Source organism: Hyla sarda, unplaced genomic scaffold (assembly GCF_029499605.1).
Source record: "Hyla sarda isolate aHylSar1 unplaced genomic scaffold, aHylSar1.hap1 scaffold_1397, whole genome shotgun sequence".
NCBI lineage: Eukaryota > Metazoa > Chordata > Amphibia > Anura > Hylidae > Hyla > Hyla sarda.
In genome coordinates this window covers 5,087-29,293 of record NW_026608026.1, presented here as the reverse complement: position 1 = coordinate 29,293, position 24,207 = coordinate 5,087, and the positions used below count along the sequence as shown (strand labels likewise).

General features: G+C 46.3%; 1 protein-coding gene across 2 annotated transcripts; it reads right to left on the bottom strand.

Moving 5' to 3' along the window:
• Positions 1-2,078: 2,078 nt before the first annotated feature.
• On the bottom strand, positions 2,079-22,318 carry KHK (ketohexokinase; the record flags this gene model as incomplete). 2 transcript variants are annotated; one of them, XM_056552124.1, is given in 7 exon segments in its annotated part: positions 2,079-2,615; positions 5,707-5,864; positions 5,986-6,074; positions 8,412-8,558; positions 8,631-8,703; positions 20,253-20,387; positions 22,184-22,318. In XM_056552124.1, coding segments are annotated over 7 exon segments (826 nt in total), but the record flags the coding sequence as incomplete, so codon positions are not given.
• Between the last annotated feature and the right edge of the window lie 1,889 nt (positions 22,319-24,207).

Sequence of the window (24,207 nt, the reverse complement as noted above, 5' to 3'; positions counted from 1 at the left end):
TTTGTTTCCTATTATAGGCCATCTGAGATATTAGTTGCCCACGTAGTGAAGCTTTGAAAGCGCACCATAAAGTGATTTCGGAAATCACCGAACCCTTATTAGTCTCAAAAAAGGATGGAATCCAAGTAGATAGACGTTCCTTCATCTCCAAGTTTTTAATTATATATGGACTGGAGCGCCATGGATGATGTGCAGGGGCACCAAAGGTTTCGTTAATTGTTAACACTACGGGGGCATGATCTGACCATGAGATGGTTTTTATGTCGGACGATAAGGATACTTTTAGTAGTGAGTTTGTAACCAAAAAATAATCAATGCGTGTGTATGTTTTATGAGGGACTGAATAATAAGTATAGTCAAACTCTGTAGGGTGTTGAACTCTCCAAATATCATAAAGATGAAAATGTGCAATTGTGCGTGATAATGCCGTTGGTTCTACCTGTTTTGATCGAGACGTCGAATCTACTGAAGGCCATAATAACATGGTTAAAATCGCCCATAGCAACCACTTTTTCTTCGGGGGAGAATGAGGCCTTACTCAAGACCCTATGTAAAAACTGGTTTTGTTTGTTATTTGGGGCGTATACGCAATAATCACCAGAGGGGACCCATTTATTTTACCCCTTACTATTACATATCTTCCTTCTGGGTCTGTTTCTGCCACCATATCCGTAAAATTAACCCTTGTATTTATTATAAGGGCCACCCCCCTCTCCTCTTAGCTGGTGCATGGGCCTGTATAATGAGGGGATATTTAGGGTGGTGTAGCCTATGGGCATCTTCCGCTCGCAGGTGTGTCTCCTGGATGCAGAGGATGTCAGCATTTAAGCCTTCAGCCTCTTCCCAAACTAGGTTCCTCGTAAATGGAGAGTTCAAACCCCTGCAGTTTAGTGAAACCAACCTTATCGTCATTGTAGTGTGGGGTTCGCTCTGTAAGTGATAGGAGCAGTCCTATTCTTTCGCAAAGTCCTATTGATGCTTTCTTCTGTCTATTCCTTAATGCTAGGTCAGGAGAGAGTCCGTCAGTAACACTTTCAAGCAAGCCACCATACATTCAAACATAAGTACTTTATTCGTCATTCTAACTTACACATATACCACAGGGCTTAATTCTGAGCCCCTTGGGGGATTTGCAGGAACTACCTACAAACAACTACATAGGCACTTTACGTTATCTTAGTCGGATTCCTGGACTGTTCAGAGTCAGCGCCGGCAGATAAGAGGATTAGAGAAGCTGTGACCTGTGGACTGCAGCATAAAAAGATCATGTGACCAGGAGTCACCCGCAGATATATATATATATAAACCGCCGTGTATTACCCTCTCCCATAGATATATATATATATATACCCCCATGTATTACCCTCTCCCGCAGATATATATATATACCGCCGTGTATTACCCTCTCCCGGAGACGTTCCATAAACACCGCACAATACAACATATCACCTCTATGAGGAGCAGATAACACAGGATCCTCCATTAACAATACATGATGATCACAGCCCTTCCCCCACCCTGCACAGGTCACAGAGCACGCTCACTACACTCTACCATAGAAGTCATAAGATGGAGACCTCTCCCGCGCATGTTCTGAATGAGGTCTCTCCCTGTAGGGTGCTCACAGTCCTGAGGTCTCCCCTGTAGAGCGCTCACAGTCCTGAGATCTACCCTGTAGAGTGCTCACAGTCCTGAGATCTCCCCTGTAGAGCACTCACAGTCCTGAGGTCTCCCCTGTAGAGCGCTCACAGTCCTGAGATCTCCCCTGTAGAGCACTCACAGTCCTGAGGTCTCCCCTGTAGAGCGCTCACATGCCTGAGGTCTCCCCTGCAGAGCGCTCACAGTCCTTTGATCTCCCCTGTAGAGTGCTCACAGTCCTGAGGTCTCCCCTGTAGAGCGCTCACAGTCCTGAGGTCTCCCCTGTAGAGCGCTCGCAGTCCTTTGATCTCCCCTGTAGAGCGCTCACAGTTCTGGACCCTGTGGTCAGGAGGTATCTTAAATCCTATAGTGAGGACCGTCATGTCATTGTTGACCCATTGTCTGATATAATATAAATCACAGAAATGCAATCTTTTTGCCATTTTAATTTTATTACACTTTTTTAGCATTTACTTCACTTTTTTGCCTTCTTGTTTCCCATCTTGGTTCCCAAGGAGCTGTTTATAAGGGAGATGTTACACCTGGCTGGTCCTGGCCTTGACTGACAACCGATGTCAAGATAAACGAGGAGGAGGACAAGACTGGAAGGTGATGCTCGTGGTTTTTGGGCTTTTATAAGCTTGAGAGGAGCAGTGGGCAGGGCCAGATTCAGGGTGCTCAGGTATCACATGACCACATGAAGACTCCACCTCAGGAGGAGGCATCGTGATGTAGTTGACAGAAGATCCTGGCGGACATGAAGCAGGGACCATAGAGAACATTGTGATGAGATTGTCATTTATGATGAAGGATAATTGGTGTCAGCGCGGGGGATGTTCCCATTCTCGGGTTTGTGATATCACGTTCCAATCATGGTGACTGACAGCCTCAGGAGACGATGCCATCGTAGCCTTGTACCCCACACTTCTTCCCTGCTATACGACAGCCAAACGTAATGGCCTCCTCCATGGTCTGACCTAAGGGCGAGACCAAGAACCCAATGATCTTCACATATGAAAGCCCTATAAACAAGGTGGAACCTGTCCTGTGGGCCCGAGAGGATGTCCTCCATCACCCACATAGAAAGGACAAGTGGCAGGGGCTCAGAAGTCACCTACTCTAGGGTCATAACTGTTACGCCGAGCGCTCCGGGTCCCCGTTCCTCCCCGGAGCGCTCGCCTCATCTTCGTTGTTGCAGCGCCCCGGTCAGATCCACTGACCGGGTGCGCTGCGGTCCCGCCTTCAGCCGGGGTGCGATTCGCGATGCGGGTAGCGCCCGCTCGCGATGCGCACCCCGGTCCCCGTACCTGACTCGCTCTCCCTCGGTCCTGTCCCGGCGCGCGCGGCCCCGCTCCCTAGGGCGCGCGCGCGCCGGGTCTCTGCGATTTAAAGGGCCAGTGCACCAATGATGGTGCCTGGCCCAATCTTCCCAATTAGCTTAATTGGCTCCCTCCTGTGCACTTCCCTATATCTAGTCACTTCCCCTGCACTCCCTTGCCGGATCTTGTTGCCTTAGTGCCTAGTGAAAGCGTTCCCTAGTCTGTTCCTAGTCCGTGTTCCTGACCTCCTGCCGTTGCCCCTGACTACGATCCTTGCCGCCTGCCCCCGACCTTCTGCTACGTCCGACCTTGCTTCTGCCTACTCCATTGTACCGCGCCTATCTTCAGCATCTTCAGCAGCCAGAGAGGTAAGCCGTTGCTAGTGGATACGACCTGGTCACTACCGCCGCAGCAAGACCATCCCGCTTTGCGGCGGGCTCTGGTGAAAACCTGTAGTGGCTTAGAACCGGTCCACTAGCGCGGTCCTCGCCATCCCTCTCTGGCACAGGGGATCCACTACCTGCCAGCCGGCATCGTGACAGTAGATCCGGCCATGGATCCCGCTGAAGTTCCTCTGTCAGTTGTCGCTGACCTCACCACGGTGGCCGCCCAGCAAGCCCGACTGATCGCCCTTCTAACCCGTCAGCTGTCGGAAATGTCCACCATTTCGCACCAACTTCAGTCGCAACTTCTCCAGCAATCTTCTCCTCCGCCAGCTCCTGCACCTCCTCCGCAGCGAGTGGCCACTCCTAGCCTCTGCCTGTCCTTGCCGGACAAATTTAATGGGGACTCTAAGTATTGCCGTGGCTTTCTTTCGCAATGTTCCCAGCACTTGGAGATGATGTCGGACCAGTTTCCTACTGAAAGGTCTAAGGTGGCTTTCGTAGTCAGCCTTCTGTCTGGAAAAGCCCTGTCATGGGCCGCACCGCTCTGGGACCGCAATGACCCCGTCACTGCCTCTGTACACTCCTTCTTCTCGGAAATTCGAAGTGTCTTTGAGGAACCTGCCCGAGCTTCTTCAGCCGAGATTGCCCTGCTGAACCTGGCCCAGGGTGTTTCTTCCGTTGGCGAGTACGCCATTCAGTTCCGTACTCTTGCTTACGAGTTGTCTTGGAATAGTGAGGTTCTCTGCGCGACCTTTAAAAAAGGCCTATCCAGCAACATTAAAGATGTTCTGGCCGCACGAGAGACTCCTGCTGACCTACATGAACTCATTCACCTTGCCACTCGCATTGACATGCGTTCTTCCGGATGGCGTCTGGAGCTCCGCCTGGATATGGACTTTGTTCGCACGAAGCGTTTTTTCTCTCCGGCTCCTCTCCCCTCTGGTCCTCTGCAATCTGTTCCTGTGCTTCCCGCCGCGGAGGCTATGCAAGTTGACCGGTCTTGCTTGACACCTCAAGAGAGGACACTACGCCGCATGGAGAATCTTTGCCTGTACTATGCCGGTACCGAACTCTTCCTGAAGGATTGTCCTATCCGTCCTCCCCGCCTGGAAAGACGTACGCTGACTCCGCACAAAGGTGACACAGTTCTTGATGTCAACTCTGCTTCTCCACGCCTTACTGTGCCTGTGCGGATATCTGCCTCTACCTTCTCCTTCTCTACTATGCTCTTCTTGGATTCCGGATCTGCAGGAAAATTTTTTTTGGCCTCTCTCATCAACAGGTTCTACGTTCCTGTGACCAGTCTCGCCAGACCCCTCTACATCTATTGTTTTTACAATAAAAGATTGGACTGTCTCGTACGTTTCCACACAGAACCCCTCCTAATTTGCATCGGACCTCATCACGAAAAAATTGAGTTTTTCTTTCTCAGGTTCTTTGGCCCCAAGAAGAGGGGGAGACCCAAGGGGGGGGGTACTGTTACGCCGAGCGCTCCGGGTCCCCGTTCCTCCCCGGAGCGCTCGCCTCATCTTCGTTGTTGCAGCGCCCCGGTCAGATCCACTGACCGGGTGCGCTGCGGTCCCGCCTTCAGCCGGGGTGCGATTCGCGATGCGGGTAGCGCCCGCTCGCGATGCGCACCCCGGTCCCCGTACCTGACTCGCTCTCCCTCGGTCCTGTCCCGGCGCGCGCGGCCCCGCTCCCTAGGGCGCGCGCGCGCCGGGTCTCTGCGATTTAAAGGGCCAGTGCACCAATGATGGTGCCTGGCCCAATCTTCCCAATTAGCTTAATTGGCTCCCTCCTGTGCACTTCCCTATATCTAGTCACTTCCCCTGCACTCCCTTGCCGGATCTTGTTGCCTTAGTGCCTAGTGAAAGCGTTCCCTAGTCTGTTCCTAGTCCGTGTTCCTGACCTCCTGCCGTTGCCCCTGACTACGATCCTTGCCGCCTGCCCCCGACCTTCTGCTACGTCCGACCTTGCTTCTGCCTACTCCATTGTACCGCGCCTATCTTCAGCATCTTCAGCAGCCAGAGAGGTAAGCCGTTGCTAGTGGATACGACCTGGTCACTACCGCCGCAGCAAGACCATCCCGCTTTGCGGCGGGCTCTGGTGAAAACCTGTAGTGGCTTAGAACCGGTCCACTAGCGCGGTCCTCGCCATCCCTCTCTGGCACAGGGGATCCACTACCTGCCAGCCGGCATCGTGACAATAACTAGTATAATAAAAATAAAATGTCCACAACCTTAAACATGTCCCCAGTGCGTGGATGAGACATTGGTCTCTGTATCCGTGAATCACGACAAGCAAACCCTAGGGGTGGAAGGACTCGGAGACCTGTGTCAGCACACACCGTGAGGGAGACTTACCTTTAGACAGGGCATAGATAACAGAAGCATTGAAGGTGTCTCCAGCTCCAAGCGTGTCCACAATGGTCTCCGGGGGAAAAGAAGGAGAATGGAGAACCCGTCCATCTGGTCCAAGAGCAACAGCTCCTTGTTCAGCCCAAGCACAGACCAGATAGGCCCTAAAGAGACAAAATCAAGATGGCATCCCGGAAACGAGCACAGTGCAGGAACTGGGGGGCCAAGTCTGCAGCTTAAATGTTATAGTTGGAGAAGTCTCAGGGATTAGAAGCGAACACTCACCCTTTCTTTACACGTGGGTACAGTCCAACAATGGCCTCAGAGGGGGCGGTGAACCCAAAGTGTCTGGCAACATCTTTACTAACAAAAACCTACAAAGGCAGAAGATGGAAATGGTCATGTATGAAGACGCCACGGCGGTGTCTCCTCAACACGGGCTCTACAGTAATCGCCATAGTAACCTTACTTCTCTATGGACATAGTAACCTCCCTCCTCTATGGACATAGTAACCTTCTTCCTCCTCCTCTATGGACATAGTAACCTTCTTCCTCCTCCTCTATGGACATAGTAACCTTCTTCCTCCTCTATGGACATAGTAACCTTCTTCCTCCTCCTCTATGGACATAGTAACCTTCTTCCTCCTCCTCTATGGACATAGTAACCTTCTTCCTCCTCCTCTATGGACATAGTAACCTTCCTCCTCCTCTATGGACATAGTAACCTTCTTCCTCCTCCTCTATGGACATAGTAACCTTCCTCCTCCTCTATGGACATAGTAACCTTCCTTCTGCTCTTTGGACATAGTAACCTTCCTTCTCCTCTATGGACATAGTAATCTTCTTCCTCCTCTATGGACATAGTAACCTTCCTCCTCTATGGACATAGTAACCTTCCTCCTCTATGGACATAGTAACCTTCTTCCTCCTCTATGGACATTGCAACCTTCTTCCTCCTCCTCTATGGACATAGTAACCTTCTTCCTCCTCCTCTATGGACATAGTAACCTTCCTCCTCCTCTATGGACATATTAACCTTCCTCCTCCTCTATGGACATAGTAACCTTCTTCCTCCTCTATGGACATAGTAACCTTCCTTCTCCTCTATGGACATAGTAATCTTCTTCCTCCTCTATGGACATAGTAACCTTCCTCCTCTATGGACATAGTAACCTTCCTCCTCTATGGACATAGTAACCTTCTTCCTCCTCTATGGGCATTGCAACCTTCTTCCTCCTCCTCTATGGACATAGTAACCTTCCTCCTCCTCTATGGACATAGTAACCTTCTTCCTCCTCTATGGACATTGTAACCTTCTTCCTCCTCCTCTATGGACATAGTAACCTTCTTCCTCCTCAATGGACATAGTAACCTTCTTCCTCCTCTATGGACATAGTAACCTTCTTCCTCCTCCTCTATGGACATAGTAACCTTCTTCCTCCTCCTCTATGGACATAGTAACCTTCTTCCTCCTCTATGGACATAGTAACCTTCCTCCTCCTCTATGGACATAGTAACCTTCCTCCTCTATGGACATATTAACCTTCCTCCTCCTCTATGGACATAGTAACCTTCTTCCTCCATTATGGACATTGTAACCTTCTTCCTCCTCCTCTATGGACATAGTAACCTTCTTCCTCCTCAATGGACATAGTAACCTTCTTCCTCCTCTATGGACATAGTAACCTTCTTCCTCCTCTATGGACATAGTAACCTTCCTCCTCCTCTATGGACATAGTAACCTTCCTCCTCTATGGACATAGTAACCTTCCTCCTCCTCTATGGACATAGTAACCTTCCTCCTCTATGGACATAGTAACCTTCCTCATCCTCTATGGACATAGTAACCTTCTTCCTCCTCTATGGACATAGTAACCTTCTTCCTCCTCTATGGACATAGTAACCTTCTTCCTCCTCTATGGACATTGGAACCTTCCTCCTCTTCTATGGACATAGTAACCTTCCTCCTCTATGGACATAGTAACGTTCCTCCTCTATGGACATAGTAACCTTCCTCCTCTATGGATATAGTAACCTTCTTGCTCCTCTATGGACATAGTAACCTTCCTCCTCTATGGACATAGTAACCTTCTTGCTCCTCTATGGATATAGTAACCTTCCTCCTCTTCTATGGACATAGTAACCTTCCTCCTCTATGGACATAGTAACGTTCCTCCTCTATGGACATAGTAACCTTCCTCCTCTATGGACATAGTAACCTTCTTGCTCCTCTATGGATATAGTAACCTTCCTCCTCTTCTATGGACATAGTAACCTTCCTCCTCTATGGACATAGTAACGTTCCTCCTCTATGGACATAGTAACCTTCCTCCTCTATGGATATAGTAACCTTCTTGCTCCTCTATGGACATAGTAACCTTCCTCCTCTATGGACATAGTAACCTTCCTCCTCTATGGATATAGTAACCTTCCTCCTCTATGGACATAGTAACCTTCTTGCTCCTCTATGGATATAGTAACCTTCCTCCTCTATGGATATAGTAACCTTCCTCCTCTTCTATGGACATAGTAACCTTCTTCCTCCTCCTCTATGGACATAGTAACCTTCTTGCTCCTCTATGGACATAGTAACCTTCCTCCTCTATGGACATAGTAACCTTCCTCCTCTATGGACATAGTAACCTTCTTCCTCCTCTATGGACATAGTAACCTCCTTCCTTTTTGTAGAATGACTTTTTCTTCGTTCTTACCACTTCACCGTACTGGAATAACTGGTATAACTCTTCACGCTCCTTCTCGATCTCTACTGAGATGGAGATCCTCTGGTCTGTAGGGCAGTTCTTGTTATATTCCTCCACTCTCTGGATCATCTTAATCTGTTCATCTGCGTTTCTCCCCTGAGGAGCACAAGATCCTATAATACAGAACCCATCCACCGTGTGACTGTATACACATGGACTTCATCTTACCTCCCAGTGGATCCACTTATATCGCGTCACATCTACTTTCTGGAAGTCGTCTGCTGTTACATCGGGGAGATTTCTGTTGGGGTGACAGACATTAGGTCACTAGATTTTATGTCCTTGCAATTATTTATTGATCCTTGTATTATTACAGGTCTTTGTGCTTTTACTCAGGGATATGTCATAATACAAGGATATGTAATTGTGATGTCCGTTTATTTGTTTTTGCATTTTTTCGTTTTAGGCCGTATTCAGACCTTGTTTTTCATGCATTCTGTTTTCTGTGCTTTCCTTTCCAGGATTGAAAGAGTTAAGCCTTTCACCCATGTGCTAGGTGGGTGTGGCTATATCACTCCAGCTCAGTCAGCATTCTCTGCTGGTTATTCAGTGCTATACACTTTGCTATTGCAATACTCTATGTCTGTTTAGTGCAATACACTTTGATTGCTTATGCTATTATGTCGGTGCATTATACTACTATGTCTGCTTGAGCTTTTACCTTGTACTTATCTCGTGATAAATAGTTTTTTTTAGCCATGGTTGTATAGAATGCTCCTTGTATTTTAGTCTGTTACATTTAGTCGGTTTTTAGGATTTATGTCCTTTCTGATTTATTTGGTCTGTGTTCACACTGAGTTAGTCTTGCTAGTGTTATCCGTGCTCTGTATTTTATAACTTCTGTGTTTTATATTTCTGTTTCCTGCTGGGTCTGCATCCTTACCACACGGTGGAGTGTACCTGCTGGTCAGTAGTCTAGCTTTATTATTAATGGCTTTATTATTAATGCTACTCCTTTTGTGGAGTGTGGTGTCCAGTTCGTTTGTTCTGTCTCAGTGTGAACAGTGTCCTATGTGTTCTTATCAGTTTGCCTGTTTATATTTTGCCCTGTTAGTATTTGTATCCTGTTTGGTATATCTGTTTGTCTGGTAGTTCTCCTGTGACCGACTAGGTTTATTATTTGTTTTTACACCACTGCACTGTAGCGCAGAGATGGACCGGCGCCCAGTTGTCGATCCATCACTTAGGATGGATGGGCAAGCAGGCAGGAGAGTGTTTTTAGGGTCAGTTTAGGGCTCACTCCCCCTGTTTTCCCAGTCGGTCATGCCAGTAATAGAAGAAAGTGTAATTATACAAGGACCAGAGAGATATAATTAAAGACACGTAATAATACAAAGATGTGAATGATCAAAATAGGAACGTGTTCTAGTCATAGTCTCCTCCATATCTCACGCTGGACCTTTATTGGTGTCAATCTTCTGTGCAGATATCCCTCATCTTTCCCCATCTTGGGGCGTTTCCACCATTAGGCTGGGTTCACACCATGTTTTGTTACATACGGTTCCCGTATATGGCTGGGAGGGAGGGGACGAGGCTTAATCACGGCACCCGCACTCAGCCGTATTCGGGAACCGTATTTAATGTATGTCTATGAGCCGACCGGAGTGAACCGCATCCTCCGGTCGGCTTCGTTTTCGGCCGTATGCGGTTTCCCGACCGTAGGCAAAAACGTGGTCGACCTCCAGAGGGCTGCCATATGTTTTCAGTGCCTCCAGAGGGCTGCTATATGTTCTCAGTGTCTCCAGAGGGCTGCAATGTGTTCTCAGTGTCTCCAGAGGGCTGCAATGTGTTCTCAGTGCCTCCAGAGGGCTGCAATGTGTTCTCAGTGCCTCCAGAGGGCTGCTATATGTTCTCAGTGCCTCCAGAGGGCTGCTATATGTTCTCAGTGCCTCCAGAGGGCTGCCATATGTTCTCAGTGCCTCCAGAGGGCTGCAATGTGTTCTCAGTGCCTCCAGAGGGCTGCTATATGTTCTCAGTGCCTCCAGAGGGCTGCTATATGTTCTCAGTGCCTCCAGAAGGCTGCTATATGTTCTCAGGGCCTCCAGAGGGCAGCTATATGTTCTCAGTGCCTCCAGAGGGCTGCTATATGTTCTCAGTGCCTCCAGAGGGCTGCTATACGTTCTCAGTACCTCTAGAGGGCTGCCGTATGTTCTCAGTTCCTCCAGAGGGCTGCCATATGTTCTCTGTCTCTCCAGAGGGCCACTGTATGTCTTCAGTTTCCCTAGAATACTGCTAGCTTCTTCCTCGCTTGCTGATGTCAGCTGTAGAATTCTTTCCCAGTTATTCATGAACATTTTGTCACTGTGTAGACTGTGAAGCCTCCAGAGGGCTGCCATATGTTCTCAGTGCCTCCAGAGGGCTGCTCTATGTTCTCAGTACCTTCAGAGGGCTGCTATATGTTCTCAGTGCCTCCAGAGGGCTGCTATATGTTCTCAGTACCTTCAGAGGGCTGCTATATGTTCTCAGTGCCTCCAGAGGGCTGCTATATGTTCTCAGTACCTTCAGAGGGCTGCTATATGTTCTCAGTGCTTCCAGAGGGTGGTCATATGTTCTCAGTGCTTCCAGAGGGTGGTCATATGCTCTCAGTGCCTCCAGAGGGCTGCTATATGTTCCCAGTGCCTCCAGAGGGCTGCTATATGTTCTCAGTGCCTCCAGAGGGCTGCCATATGTTCTCAGTGCCTCCAGAGGGCTGCTTTATGTTCTCATGGCCTCCAGAGGGCTGCAATGTGTTCTCAGTGCCTCCAGAGGGCTGCTATATGTTCCCAGTGCCTCCAGAGGGCTGCTATATGTTCTCAGGGCCTCCAGAGGGCTGCTATGTTCTCATGGCCTCCAGAGGGCTGCTATATGTTCTCAGTGCCTCCAGAGGGCTGCTATATGTTCTCAGTGCCTCCAGAGGGTGGTCATATGTTCTCAGTACCTCCAGAGGGCTGCCATATGTTCTTAATGCCTCCAGAGGGCTGCTATATGTACTCAGTACCTCCAGAGAGCTGCTATGTTTTCTGTGCCTCCAGAGGGCTGCCATATGTTCACAGTCACTCCAGAGGGCCACTGTATGTCTTCAGTTTCCCTAGAATACTGCTAGCTTCTTCCTCACTTGCTGATGTCATTTGTAGAATTCTTTCCCAGTTATTCATGAACATTTTGTCACTGAGTAGACTGTGAAGCATCCAGAGGGCTGCTATATGTTCTCAGTGCCTCCAGAGGGCTGCTATATGTTCTCAGTGCCTCCAGAGGGCTGCTATATGTCCTCAGTACCTCCAGAGAGCAGCTATATGTCCTCAGTACCTCCAGAGAGCTGCTATATGTTCTCAGTGCCTCCAGAGGGCTGCTATATGTCCTCAGTACCTCCAGAGAGCAGCTATATGTTCTCAGTACCTCCAGAGAGCTGCTATATGTTCTCAGTACCTCCAGAGGGTGGTCATGTGTTTTCAGTGCCTCCAGAAGGCTGCCATATGTTCTCAGTACATCCAGAGAGCTGCTATATGTTCTCAGTGCCTCCAGAGGGCTGCTATATGTTCTTAGTGCCTCCAGAGGGCTGCCATATGTTCTCAGGGCCTCCAGAGGGCTGCTATATGTCCTCAGTGCCTCCAGAGGGCTGCTATATGTTCTCAGTGCCTCCAGAGGGCTGCTATATGTTCTCAGTACCTTCAGAGGGCTGCTATATGTTCTCAGTGCCTCCAGAGGGCTGCTATATGTTCTCAGGGCCTCCAGAGGGCTGCTATGTTCTCATGGCCTCCAGAGGGCTGCTATATGTTCTCAGTGCCTCCAGAGGGTGGTCATATGTTCTCAGTACCTCCAGAGGGCTGCCATATGTTCTTAATGCCTCCAGAGGGCTGCTATATGTTCTCAGGGGCTCCAGAGGGCTGCTATATGTTCTCAGTGCCTCCGGAGGGTAGTCATATGTTCTCAGTGATTCCAGAGGGCTGCTATATGTTCTCAGTGCCTCCAGAGAGTGGTCATATGTTCTCAGTACCTCCAGAGGGTGGTCATATGTACTCAGTACCTCCAGAGAGCTGCTATATGTTCTCTGTGCCTCCAGAGGGCTGCCATATGTTCACAGTCTCTCCAGAGTGCCACTGTATGTCTTCAGTTTCCCTAGAATACTGCTAGCTTCTTCCTCACTTGCTGATGTCATCTGTAGAATTCTTTCCCAGTTATTCATGAACATTTTGTCACTGAGTAGAATGTGAAGCCTCAAGAGGGCTGCTATATGTTCTCAGTGCCTCCAGAGAGCTGCTATATGTCCTCAGTACCTCCAGAGAGCTGCTATATGTTCTCAGTGCCTCCAGAGGGCTGCTCTATGTTCTCAGTGCCTCCAGAGGGTTGCTATATGTTCCCAGTGCCTCCAGAGGGCTGCTATATGTTCTCAGTGCCTCCAGAGGGCTGCTATATGTTCTCAGTGCCTCCAGAGGGCTCCTATATGTTCTCAGTGCCTCCAGAGAGCTGCTATATGTCCTCAGTACCTCCAGAGAGCTGCTATATGTTCTCATTGCCTCCAGAGGGCTGCTATATGTTCTCATTGCCTCCAGAGGGCTGCTATTTGTTCTCAGTGCCTCCAGAGGGCTGCTATATGTTCTCAGTGCCTCCAGAGGGCTGCTATATGTTCTCAGAGTCTCCAGAGGGCTGCTATATGTTCTCAGTACCTTCAGAGGGCTGCTATATGTTCTCAGTACCTCTAGAGGGCTGCCATATGTTCTCAGTGCCTCCAGAGCGTGGCCATATGTTCACTGTCTCTCCAGAGGGCCACTATATGTCTTCAGTTTCCCTAGAATACTGCTAGCTTCTTCCTCGCTTGCTGATGTCAGCTGTAGAATTCTTTCCCAGTTATTCATGAACATTTTGTCACTGTGTAGACTGTGAAGCCTCCAGAGGGCTGCTATATGTTCTCAGTGCCTCCAGAGGGTGGTCATATGTTCTCAGTGCCTCCAGAGAGCTGCTATATGTCCTCAGTACCTCCAGAGAGCTGCTATATGTTCTCAGTATGTCCAGAGGGCTGCTATATGTTCTCAGTGCCTCCAGAGGGCTGCTATATGTTCTCAGTACGTCCAGAGGGCTGCTATATGTCCTCAGTACCTCCAGAGAGCTGCTATATGTTCTCAGTATGTCCAGAGGGCTGCTATATGTTCTCAGTGCCTCCAGAGGGCTGCTATATGTTCTCAGTACGTCCAGAGGGTGGTCATGTTTTCAGTGCCACCAGAGGGCTGTCATATGTTCTTAATGCCTCCAGAGGGCTGCTACATGTTCTCAGTGCCTCCAGAGGGCTGCCATACGTTCTCAGTGCCTTCAGAGGGCTGCTATATGTTCTCAGTACCTCCAGAGGACTGCAATGTGTTCTCGGTGCCTCCAGAGAGCTGCTATATGTTCTCAGTGCCTCCAGAGGGCTGCTATATGTTCTCAGTGCCTCCAGAGGGCTGCTATATGTTCTCAGTGCCTCCAGAAGGCTGCTATATGTTCTCAGTGCCTCCAGAGGGCTGCTATATGTTCTCAGTGCCTCCAGAGGGCTGCTTTATGTTCTCAGTACCTTCAGAGGGCTGCTATATGTTCTCAGTACCTCTAGAGGGCTGCCATATGTTCTCAGTGCCTCCAGAGTGTGGCCATATGTCCTCTGTCTCTCCAGCGGGCCGCTATATGTCTTCAGTTTCCCTAGAATACTGCTAGCTTCTTCCTCGCTTGCTGATGTCAGCTGTAGAATTCTTTCCCAGTTATTCATGAACATTTTATCACTGTGTAGACTGTGAAGCCTCCAGAGGGCTGCTATATGTCCTCAGTACCACCAAAGAGCTGCTATATGTCCTCAGTACCTCCAGAGAGCTGCTATATGTTCTCAGTACCTCCAGAGGGTGGTCATATGTTTTCAGTGCCTCCCGAGGGCTGCCATAAGTTCTCAGTACCTCCAGAGAGTTGCTACATGTTCTCAGTGCCTCCAGAGGGCTGCTATATGTTCTCAATGTCTCCAGAGGGCTGCTATTTGTTCTCAGTGTCTCCAGAGGGCTGCTATATGTTCTCAGTGCCTCCAGAGGGCTGCTACATGTTCTCAGTGCCTCCAGAGGGCTGCTATATGTTCTCAGTGCCTCCAGAGGGCTGTCATAAGTTCTCAATGCCTCCAGAGGGCTGCTACATGTTCTCAGTGCCTCCAGAGGGCTGCTATATGTTCTCAGTGCCTCCAGAGGGCTGCTATATGTTCTCAGTGCCTCCAGAGGGCTGCTATATGTTCTCAGTGCCTCCAGAGGGCTGCTATATGTTTTCAGTGCCTCCAGAGGGCTGCTATATGTTCTCAGGGGCTCCAGAGGGCTGCTATATGTTCTCAGGGCCTCCAGAGGGCTGCTATATGTTCTCATGGCCTCCAGAGGGCTGCTATATGTTGTCAGGGCCTCCAGAGGGCTGCTATATATTCTCATGGCCTCCAGAGGGCTGCTATATGTTCTCATGGCCTCCAGAGGGCTGCTATATGTTCTCAGGGCCTCCAGAGGGCTGCTATATGTTCTCAGTACATCCAGAGGGCTGCTATATGTCCTCAGTGTCTCCAGAGGGCTGCTATATGTTCTCAGTGCCTCCAGAGAGCTGCTATATGTCCTCAGTACCTCCAGAGAGCTGCTATATGTTCTCAGTACCTCCAGAGGGTGGTCTTATGTTTTCAGTGCCTCAAGAGGGCTGCTATATGTCCTCAGTACCTCCAGAGAGCTGCTATATGTTCTCAGTACCTCCAGAGGGTGGTCTTATGTTTTCAGTGCCTCCAGAGGGCTGCTATATGTTCTCAGTGTCTCCAGAGGGCTGCTATATGTTCTCAGTGCCTCCAGAGGGCTGCTATATGTTCTCAGTGCCTCCAGAGGGCTGCTATAGGTTCTCAGGGCCTCCAGAGGGCTGCTATGTGTTCTCAGTGCCTCCAGAGGGCTGCTATATGTTCTCAGTGCTTCCAGAGGGCTGCTATATGTTCTCAGTGCCTACAGAGGGCTGCTATATGTTCTCAGTGCTTCCAGAGGGTGGCCATTTGTTCTCAGTGCCTCCAGAGGGCTGCTATATGTTCTCAGTGACTCCCGAGGGCTGCTATATGTTCTCAGTATCTCCAGAGGGCTGCTATATGTTCTCAGGGCCTCCAGGGGGCTGCTATATGTTCTCAGTGCTTCCTGAGGGTGGCCATTTGTTCCCAGTGCCTCCAGAAGGCTGCTATATGTTCTCAGTGCCTCCAGAGGGCTGCTATATGTTCTCAGTGACTTCCGAGGGCTGCTATATGTTCTCAGTGCCTCCCGAGGGCTGCTATATGTTCTCAGTGCCTCCTGAGGGCTGCTATATGTTCTCAGGGCCTCCAGAGGGCTGCTATATGTTCTCAGTGCCTCCTGAGGGCTGCTATATGTTCTCAGTGCCTCCAGAGGGCTGCTATATGTTCTCAGTGCCTCCAGAGGGCTGCTATATGTTCTCAGTGCCTCCCGAGGGCTGCTATATGTGCTCAGTACCTCCAGAGGGCTGCTATATGTTCTCAGTGCTTCCAGAGGGCTGCAATGTGTTCTCAGTGCCTCCAGAGGGTGGTCATATGTTCTCAATGCCTCCAGAGGGCTGCTATATGTTCTCAGGGCCTCCAGAGGGCTGCTATATGTTCTCAGTGCTTCCAGAGCATGGTCATATGTTCTCAGTGCCTCCAGAGGGCTGCTATATGTTCTCAGTGCCTCCAGAGAGCTCCAAGTTATTCATGAACATTTTGTCACTGTGTAGACTGTGAAGGAGGTGAAGTCTCTGCTCTGAAGTTCATTTCAGGTCCATGATGCCAATTTTGAATCACATGTTACAGGACAAAAAATACATAACTCTAATCATCAGGTCATGAGAGGGAGAATAGTATATAGTGATGTCATTAGAGGGGGAATAGTATACAGTGATGTCATTAGAGGGGGGAATAGTATATGGTGATGTCATTAGAGGGGGAATAGTATATAGTGATGTCATTAGAGGGGGAATAGTATATAGTGATGTCATTAGAGGGGGAATAGTATATAGTGATGTCATTAGAGGGGGAATAGTATATAGTGATGTCATTAGAGGAGGAATAGTATATAGTGATGTCATTAGAGGGGGGAATAGTATATAGTGATGTCATTAGAGGAGGAATAATATATAGTGATGTCATTAGAGGGGGGAATAGTATATAGTGATGTCATTAGAGGGGGGAATAGTATATAGTGATGTCATTAGAGGAGAAATAGTATATAGTAATGTCATTAGAGGAGGAATAGTATATAGTGATGTCATTAGAGGAGGAATAGTATATAGTGATGTCATTAGAGGGGGAATAGTATATAGTGATGTCATTAGAGGGGGAATAGTATATAGTGATGTCATTAGAGGGGGGAATAGTATATAGTGATGTCATTAGAGGAGGAATAGTATATAGTGATGTCATTAGAGGAGGAATAGTATATAGTGATGTCATTAGAGGAGGAATAGTATATAGTGATGTCATTAGAGGAGGAATAGTATATAGTGATGTCATTAGAGGAGGAATAGTATATAGTGATGTCATTAGAGGAGGAATAGTATATAGTGATGTCATTAGAGGAGGAATAGTATATAGTGATGTCATTAGAGGAGGAATAGTATATAGTGATGTCATTAGAGGAGGAATAGTATATAGTGATGTCATTAGAGGAGGAAATAGTATATAGTGATGTCATTAGAGGAGGAATAGTATATAGTGATGTCATTAGAGGGGGAATAGTATATAGTGATGTCATTAGAGGAGGAATAGTATATAGTGATGTCATTAGAGGGGGAATAGTATATAGTGATGTCATTAGAGGAGGAATAGTATATAGTGATGTCATTAGAGGAGGAATAGTATATAGTGATGTCATTAGAGGAGGAATAGTATATAGTGATGTCATTAGAGGAGGAATAGTATATAGTGATGTCATTAGAGGAGGAATAGTATATAGTGATGTCATTAGAGGAGGAATCGTATATAGTGATGTCATTAGAGGGGGGAATAGTATATAGTGATGTCATTAGAGGAGGAATAGTATATAGTGATGTCATTAGAGGGGGAATAGTATATAGTGATGTCATTAGAGGAGGAATAGTATATAGTGATGTCATTAGAGGAGGAATAGTATATAGTGATGTCATTAGAGGAGGAATAGTATATAGTGATGTCATTAGAGGAGGAATAGTATATAGTGATGTCATTAGAGAGGGAATAGTATATAGTGATGTCATTAGAGGAGGGAATAGTATATAGTGATGTCATTAGAGGGGGAATAGTATATAGTGATGTCATTAGAGGAGGAATAGTATATAGTGATGTCATTAGAGGAAGAATAGTATATAGTGATGTCATTAGAGGACGAATAGTATATAGTGATGTCATTAGAGGGGGAATAGTATATAGTGATGTCATTAGAGAGGGAATAGTATATAGTGATGTCATTAGAGGAGGGAATAGTATATAGTGATGTCATTAGAGGAGGAATAGTATATAGTGATGTCATTAGAGAGGGAATAGTATATAGTGATGTCATTAGAGGAGGGAATAGTATATAGTGATGTCATTAGAGGAGGAATAGTATATAGTGATGTCATTAGAGGAGGAATAGTATATAGTGATGTCATTAGAGGAGGAATAGTATATAGTGATGTCATTAGAGGAGGAATAGTATATAGTGATGTCATTAGAGGGGGAATAGTATATAGTGATGTCATTAGAGGAGGAATAGTATATAGTGATGTCATTAGAGGGGGAATAGTATATAGTGATGTCATTAGAGGAGGAATAGTATATAGTGATGTCATTAGAGGAGGAATAGTATATAGTGATGTCATTAGAGGAGGAATAGTATATAGTGATGTCATTAGAGGAGGAATAGTATATAGTGATGTCATTAGAGGAGGGAATAGTATATAGTGATGTCATTAGAGGAGGAATAGTATATAGTGATGTCATTAGAGGAGGAATAGTATATAGTGATGTCATTAGAGGAGGAATAGTATATAGTGATGTCATTAGAGGGGGAATAGTATATAGTGATGTCATTAGAGGAGGAATAGTATATAGTGATGTCATTAGAGGGGGAATAGTATATAGTGATGTCATTAGAGGAGGAATAGTATATAGTGATGTCATTAGAGGAGGAATAGTATATAGTGATGTCATTAGAGGAGGAATAGTATATAGTGATGTCATTAGAGGAGGAATAGTATATAGTGATGTCATTAGAGGAGGAATAGTATATAGTGATGTCATTAGAGGAGGAATAGTATATAGTGATGTCATTAGAGGAGGAATAGTATATAGTGATGTCATTAGAGGGAGGAATAGTATATAGTGATGTCATTAGAGGGAGGAATAGTATATAGTGATGTCATTAGAGGAGGAATAGTATATAGTGATGTCATTAGAGGAGGAATAGTATATAGTGATGTCATTAGAGGAGGAATAGTATATAGTGATGTCATTAGAGGGAGGAATAGTATATAGTGATGTCATTAGAGGAGGAATAGTATATAGTGATGTCATTAGAGGAGGAATAGTATATAGTGATGTCATTAGAGGAGGAATAGTATATAGTGATGTCATTAGAGGGGGGAATAGTATATAGTGATGTCATTAGAGGAGGAATAGTATATAGTGATGTCATTAGAGAGGGAATAGTATATAGTGATGTCATTAGAGGAGGAATAGTATATAATGATGTCATTAGAGGGGAATAGTATATAGTGATGTCATTAGAGGAGGAATAGTATATAGTGATGTCATTAGAGGAGGAATAGTATATAGTGATGTCATTAGAGGGGGAATAGTATATAGTGATGTCATTAGAGGAGGAATAGTATATAGTGATGTCATTAGAGGAGGAATAGTATATAGTGATGTCATTAGAGGAGGAATAGTATATAGTGATGTCATTAGAGGAGGAATAGTATATAGTGATGTCATTAGAGGAGGAATAGTATATAGTGATGTCATTAGAGGGGGGAATAGTATATAGTGATGTCATTAGAGAGGGAATAGTATATAGTGATGTCATTAGAGGAGGAATAGTATATAGTGATGTCATTAGAGGAGGAATAGTATATAGTGATGTCATTAGAGGGGGAATAGTATATAGTGATGTCATTAGAGGGGGAATAGTATATAGTGATGTCATTAGAGGAGGAATAGTATATAGTGATGTCATTAGAGGGGGAATAGTATATAGTGATGTCATTAGAGGAGGAATAGTATATAGTGATGTCATTAGAGGGGGGAATAGTATATAGTGATGTCATTAGAGGGGGGAATAGTATATAGTGATGTCATTAGAGGAGGAATAGTATATAGTGATGTCATTAGAGGAGGAATAGTATATAGTGATGTCATTAGAGGGGGGAATAGTATATAGTGATGTCATTAGAGAGGGAATAGTATATAGTGATGTCATTAGAGGAGGAATAGTATATAGTGATGTCATTAGAGGAGGAATAGTATATAGTGATGTCATTAGAGGGGGAATAGTATATAGTGATGTCATTAGAGGGGGAATAGTATATAGTGATGTCATTAGAGGAGGAATAGTATATAGTGATGTCATTAGAGGGGGAATAGTATATAGTGATGTCATTAGAGGAGGAATAGTATATAGTGATGTCATTAGAGGGGGGAATAGTATATAGTGATGTCATTAGAGGGGGGAATAGTATATAGTGATGTCATTAGAGGGGAAGCAGTATGTATTGATGATCAGAGGGTGAACAGTGTATAGCTGTCAGTTATTAACCCCTCACAATCATGCAGAGATGTTCTGTGATTCGGGCCCCGTTCCTTACGTGTCGTACAGGGTGACGGTCCGGCAGCCATTGCTGATGTTTACCAGGCAGCACGCGCAGGGAGTGTCGCCCCAGGTCTGCCAGCTCACAGTCGATGTCTCAATGTTCCTCCGAGAGAAATCTGACATGATGAAGCTACGAAGCAGCAAGGGGATGAGAGGTTACACAGGGAAGTGGTACTGTGCATAGAGGGCTGGATATGTGAGGACAGAGAAGTAGTACTGTGCACAGAGGGCTGGATATGTGAGGAGGACAGAGAAGTAGTACTGTGCACAGAGGGCTGGATATGTGAGGACAGAGAAGTAGTACTGTGCACAGAGGGCTGGATATGTGAGGAGGACAGAGAAGTAGTACTGTGCACAGAGGGCTGGATATGTGAGGAGGACAGAGAAGTAGTACTGTGCACAGAGAGCTAATTATATGAGGGCAGAGAAGTCATACTGTGCACAGAGAGCTAATTATATGAGGACAGAGAAGTAGTACTGTGCACAGTGGGCTGGATATGTGAGGAGGACAGAGAAGTAGTACTGTGCACAGAGAGCTAATGATATGAGGACAGATAAGTCATACTGTGCACGGAGAGCTAATTATATGAGGACAGAGAAGTAGTACTGTGCACAGAGGGCTGGATATGTGAGGAGGACAGAGAAGTAGTACTGTGCACAGAGGGCTGGATATGTGAGGAGGACAGAGAAGTAGTACTGTGCACAGAGGGCTGGATATGTGAGGAGGACAGAGAAGTAGTACTGTGCACAGAGAGCTAATTATATGAGGACAGAGAAGTTGTACTGTGCACAGAGAGCTAATTATATGAGGACAGAGAAGTAGTACTGTGCACAGAGGGCTGGATATGTGAGGAGGACAGAGAAGTGGTACTGTGGACAGAGGGCTGGATATGTGAGGAGGACAGAGAAGTGGTACTGTGCACAGAGAGCTAATTATATGAGGACAGAGAAGTGGTACTGTGCACAGTGCTAATTATATGAGGACAGAGAAGTAGTACTGTGCACAGTGCTAATTATATGAGGATAGAGAGGTAGTACTGTGCCCAGAGGGCTGGATATGTGAGGAGGACAGAGAAGTGGTACTGTGCACAGAGAGCTAATTATATGAGGACAGAGAAGTAGTACTGTGCACAGAGAGCTAATTATATGAGGATAGAGAAGTAGTACTGTGCACAGTGCTAATTATATGAGGACAGAGAGGTAGTACTGTGCACCAAGGGCTGGATATGTGAGGAGGACAGAGAAGTGGTACTGTGGATAGAGGGCTGGATATGTGAGGAGGACAGAGAAGTGGTACTGTGCTCAGAGGGCTGGATATGTGAGGAAAGAGAAGTAGTACTGTGCACAGAGAGCTAATTATGAGGACAGAGAAGTAGTACTGTGCACAGTGCTAATTATATGAGGATAGATAGGTAGTACTTTGCCCAGAGGGCTGGATATGTGAGGACAGAGAAGCCGTACTGTGCACAGAGAGCTAATTATGAGGACAGAGAAGTAGTATTGTGCACAGTGCTAATTATATGAGGGCAGAGAGGTAGTACTGTGCACAGTGCTAATTATATGAGGACAGAGAGGTAGTACTGTGCACAGAGAGCTGGTAGGGAGATCAGAGAGGTAGTACTGTGCACAGAGAGCTGGTAAGGAGATCAGAGAAGTAGTACTGAGCACAGTAGGCTGGTAATGTGAGGAGGACAGTGGTACTGTGCTGAGAGCACTGGGGATTCCTGAGATCCAGATCTGGAGAGTCTGACATGTCACCATAGTGGGGCCCCAGTCACATACTCCTCTGCATAGTGGAGCGGTCCTGTCTGGCTCTGCGCTGTCACGGTGCGGCAGTCACCAGTATAGCACCAGAACAAAGCCCCCCCACATGCTGGTCTACCGCTGCCCCCCCGTTCATACCCCACCGTCCACGCTGACACAAACCTGTTCATGTGAAGGATGGTGCGGGTCCCAGTGCTTATGTTGCTGATGACTATGGAGGCCGGGAAGGAAGAACCAGGATGAGACACAACATGTTCTACCTCTATGCCGTAACTTGTCAGACTGTCCAAGGTGAAACTGTGAGGGGGGGACAGGGGCAGAGATCGGGGCAATTAATCACCAATTATCTGAGAGAGAGAAGAGGCATCGAGATTACATGAGAAAAGGATTCCAAATCATATCATACTGTATAGTAGAGGGACAGGGTAGAGGTTCTAGATCATATCATACTGTATAGTAGAAGGACATGGTAGAGGTTCTAGATCATATGTTATTGTATAGTATAGGGACAGGGTAGAGGTTCTAGATAATATCACACTGCATAGAATAGGGACAGGGTAGAGGTTCTAGATCATATCATACTGTATAGTATAGGGACAGGGTAGAGGTACTAGATCATATCATACTGTATAGTAGAGGGACAGGGTAGAGGTTCTAGATCATATCATACTGTATAGTAGAGGGACAGGGTAGAGGTTCTAGATCATATTTTATTGTATAGTATAGGGACAGGGTAGAGGTTCTAGATAATATCACACTGCATAGAATAGGGACAGGGTAGAGGTTCTAGATCATATCATACTGTGTAGTATAGGGACATGCTAGAGGTTCTAGATCATATCATACTGTATAGTATAGGGACATGGTAGAGGTTCTAGATCATATCATACTGTATAGTATAGGGACAGGGTAGAGGTACTAGATCATATCATACTGTATAGTAGAGGGACAGGGTAGAGGTTCTAGATCATATTTTATTGTATAGTATAGGGACAGGGTAGAGGTTCTAGATCATATCATACTGTATAGTATAGGGATAGGGTAGAGGTACTAGATCATATCATACTGCATAGTATAGGTACAGGATTGCGGTTCTAGATCATATCATACTGTATAATATAGGGACAGGGTATAGATTGTAGATCATATGATACTGTATAGTATAGGGACAGGGTAGAGGTTCTGGATCATATCATACTGCATAATATATGGAGAGGGTAGAGGTTCTAGATCATATACTGTATAGGTACAGGGTAGACATTCTAGATAATAGCTACAGGATAGTATAGGGACAGGGTAGAGGTTCTAGATCATACCATACTGTATATAGACAGGGTAGATGTTCTAGATCATATCTTACTGCATAGTATAGGTACAGGGTTGAGGTTCTAGATCATATCTTACTGCATAGTATAGGTACAAGGTTGAGGTTATAGATCATATCATACTGTATAGTATAGGGACAGGGTAGAGGTTTTAGATCATATCTTATTGCATAATATAGGTACAGGGTTGAGGTTATAGATCATATCATACTGTATAGTATAGGGACAAGGTAGACATTCTAGATAATAGCTACTGGATAGTTTAGGGACAGGGTAGATGTGCTAGATCATATCTTACTGTACAGTATAGGTACAGGGTAGAGGTTCTAGATCATAGGTAAAGTATAGTGCAGTGAACAGGTAGATAGATGTTCAAGATCATATCGTACTGTATAGTATAGAGACAGGGTGGAGGTTCTAGATCATATCATATGGCATAGTAAATGGACAGGGTAGAGGTTCTAGATCATATTGTACTATATAGTAACATGGTAGAGGTTCTAGAACACAACGTACTGCATAGTATAGGGACAGGGTAGGGGTTCTAGATCATAGGTACAGGATAGTGCACTGAAAGAGTAGAGTACCGGAGAGGAATGGAGAAGATCTATACCGGGGAGGAATGGAGAAGATGTATACCGGAGAGGAATGGAGAAGATGTATACCGGAGAGGAATGGAGAAGATGTATACCGGAGAGGAATGGAGAAGATGTATACCGGAGAGGAATGGAGAAGATGTATACCGGAGAGGAATGGAGAAGATGTATACCGGAGAGGAATGGAGAAGATGTATACCGGAGAGGAATAGAGAAGATGTATACCAGAGAGGAATGGAGAAGATGTGTACCGGAGAGGAATGGA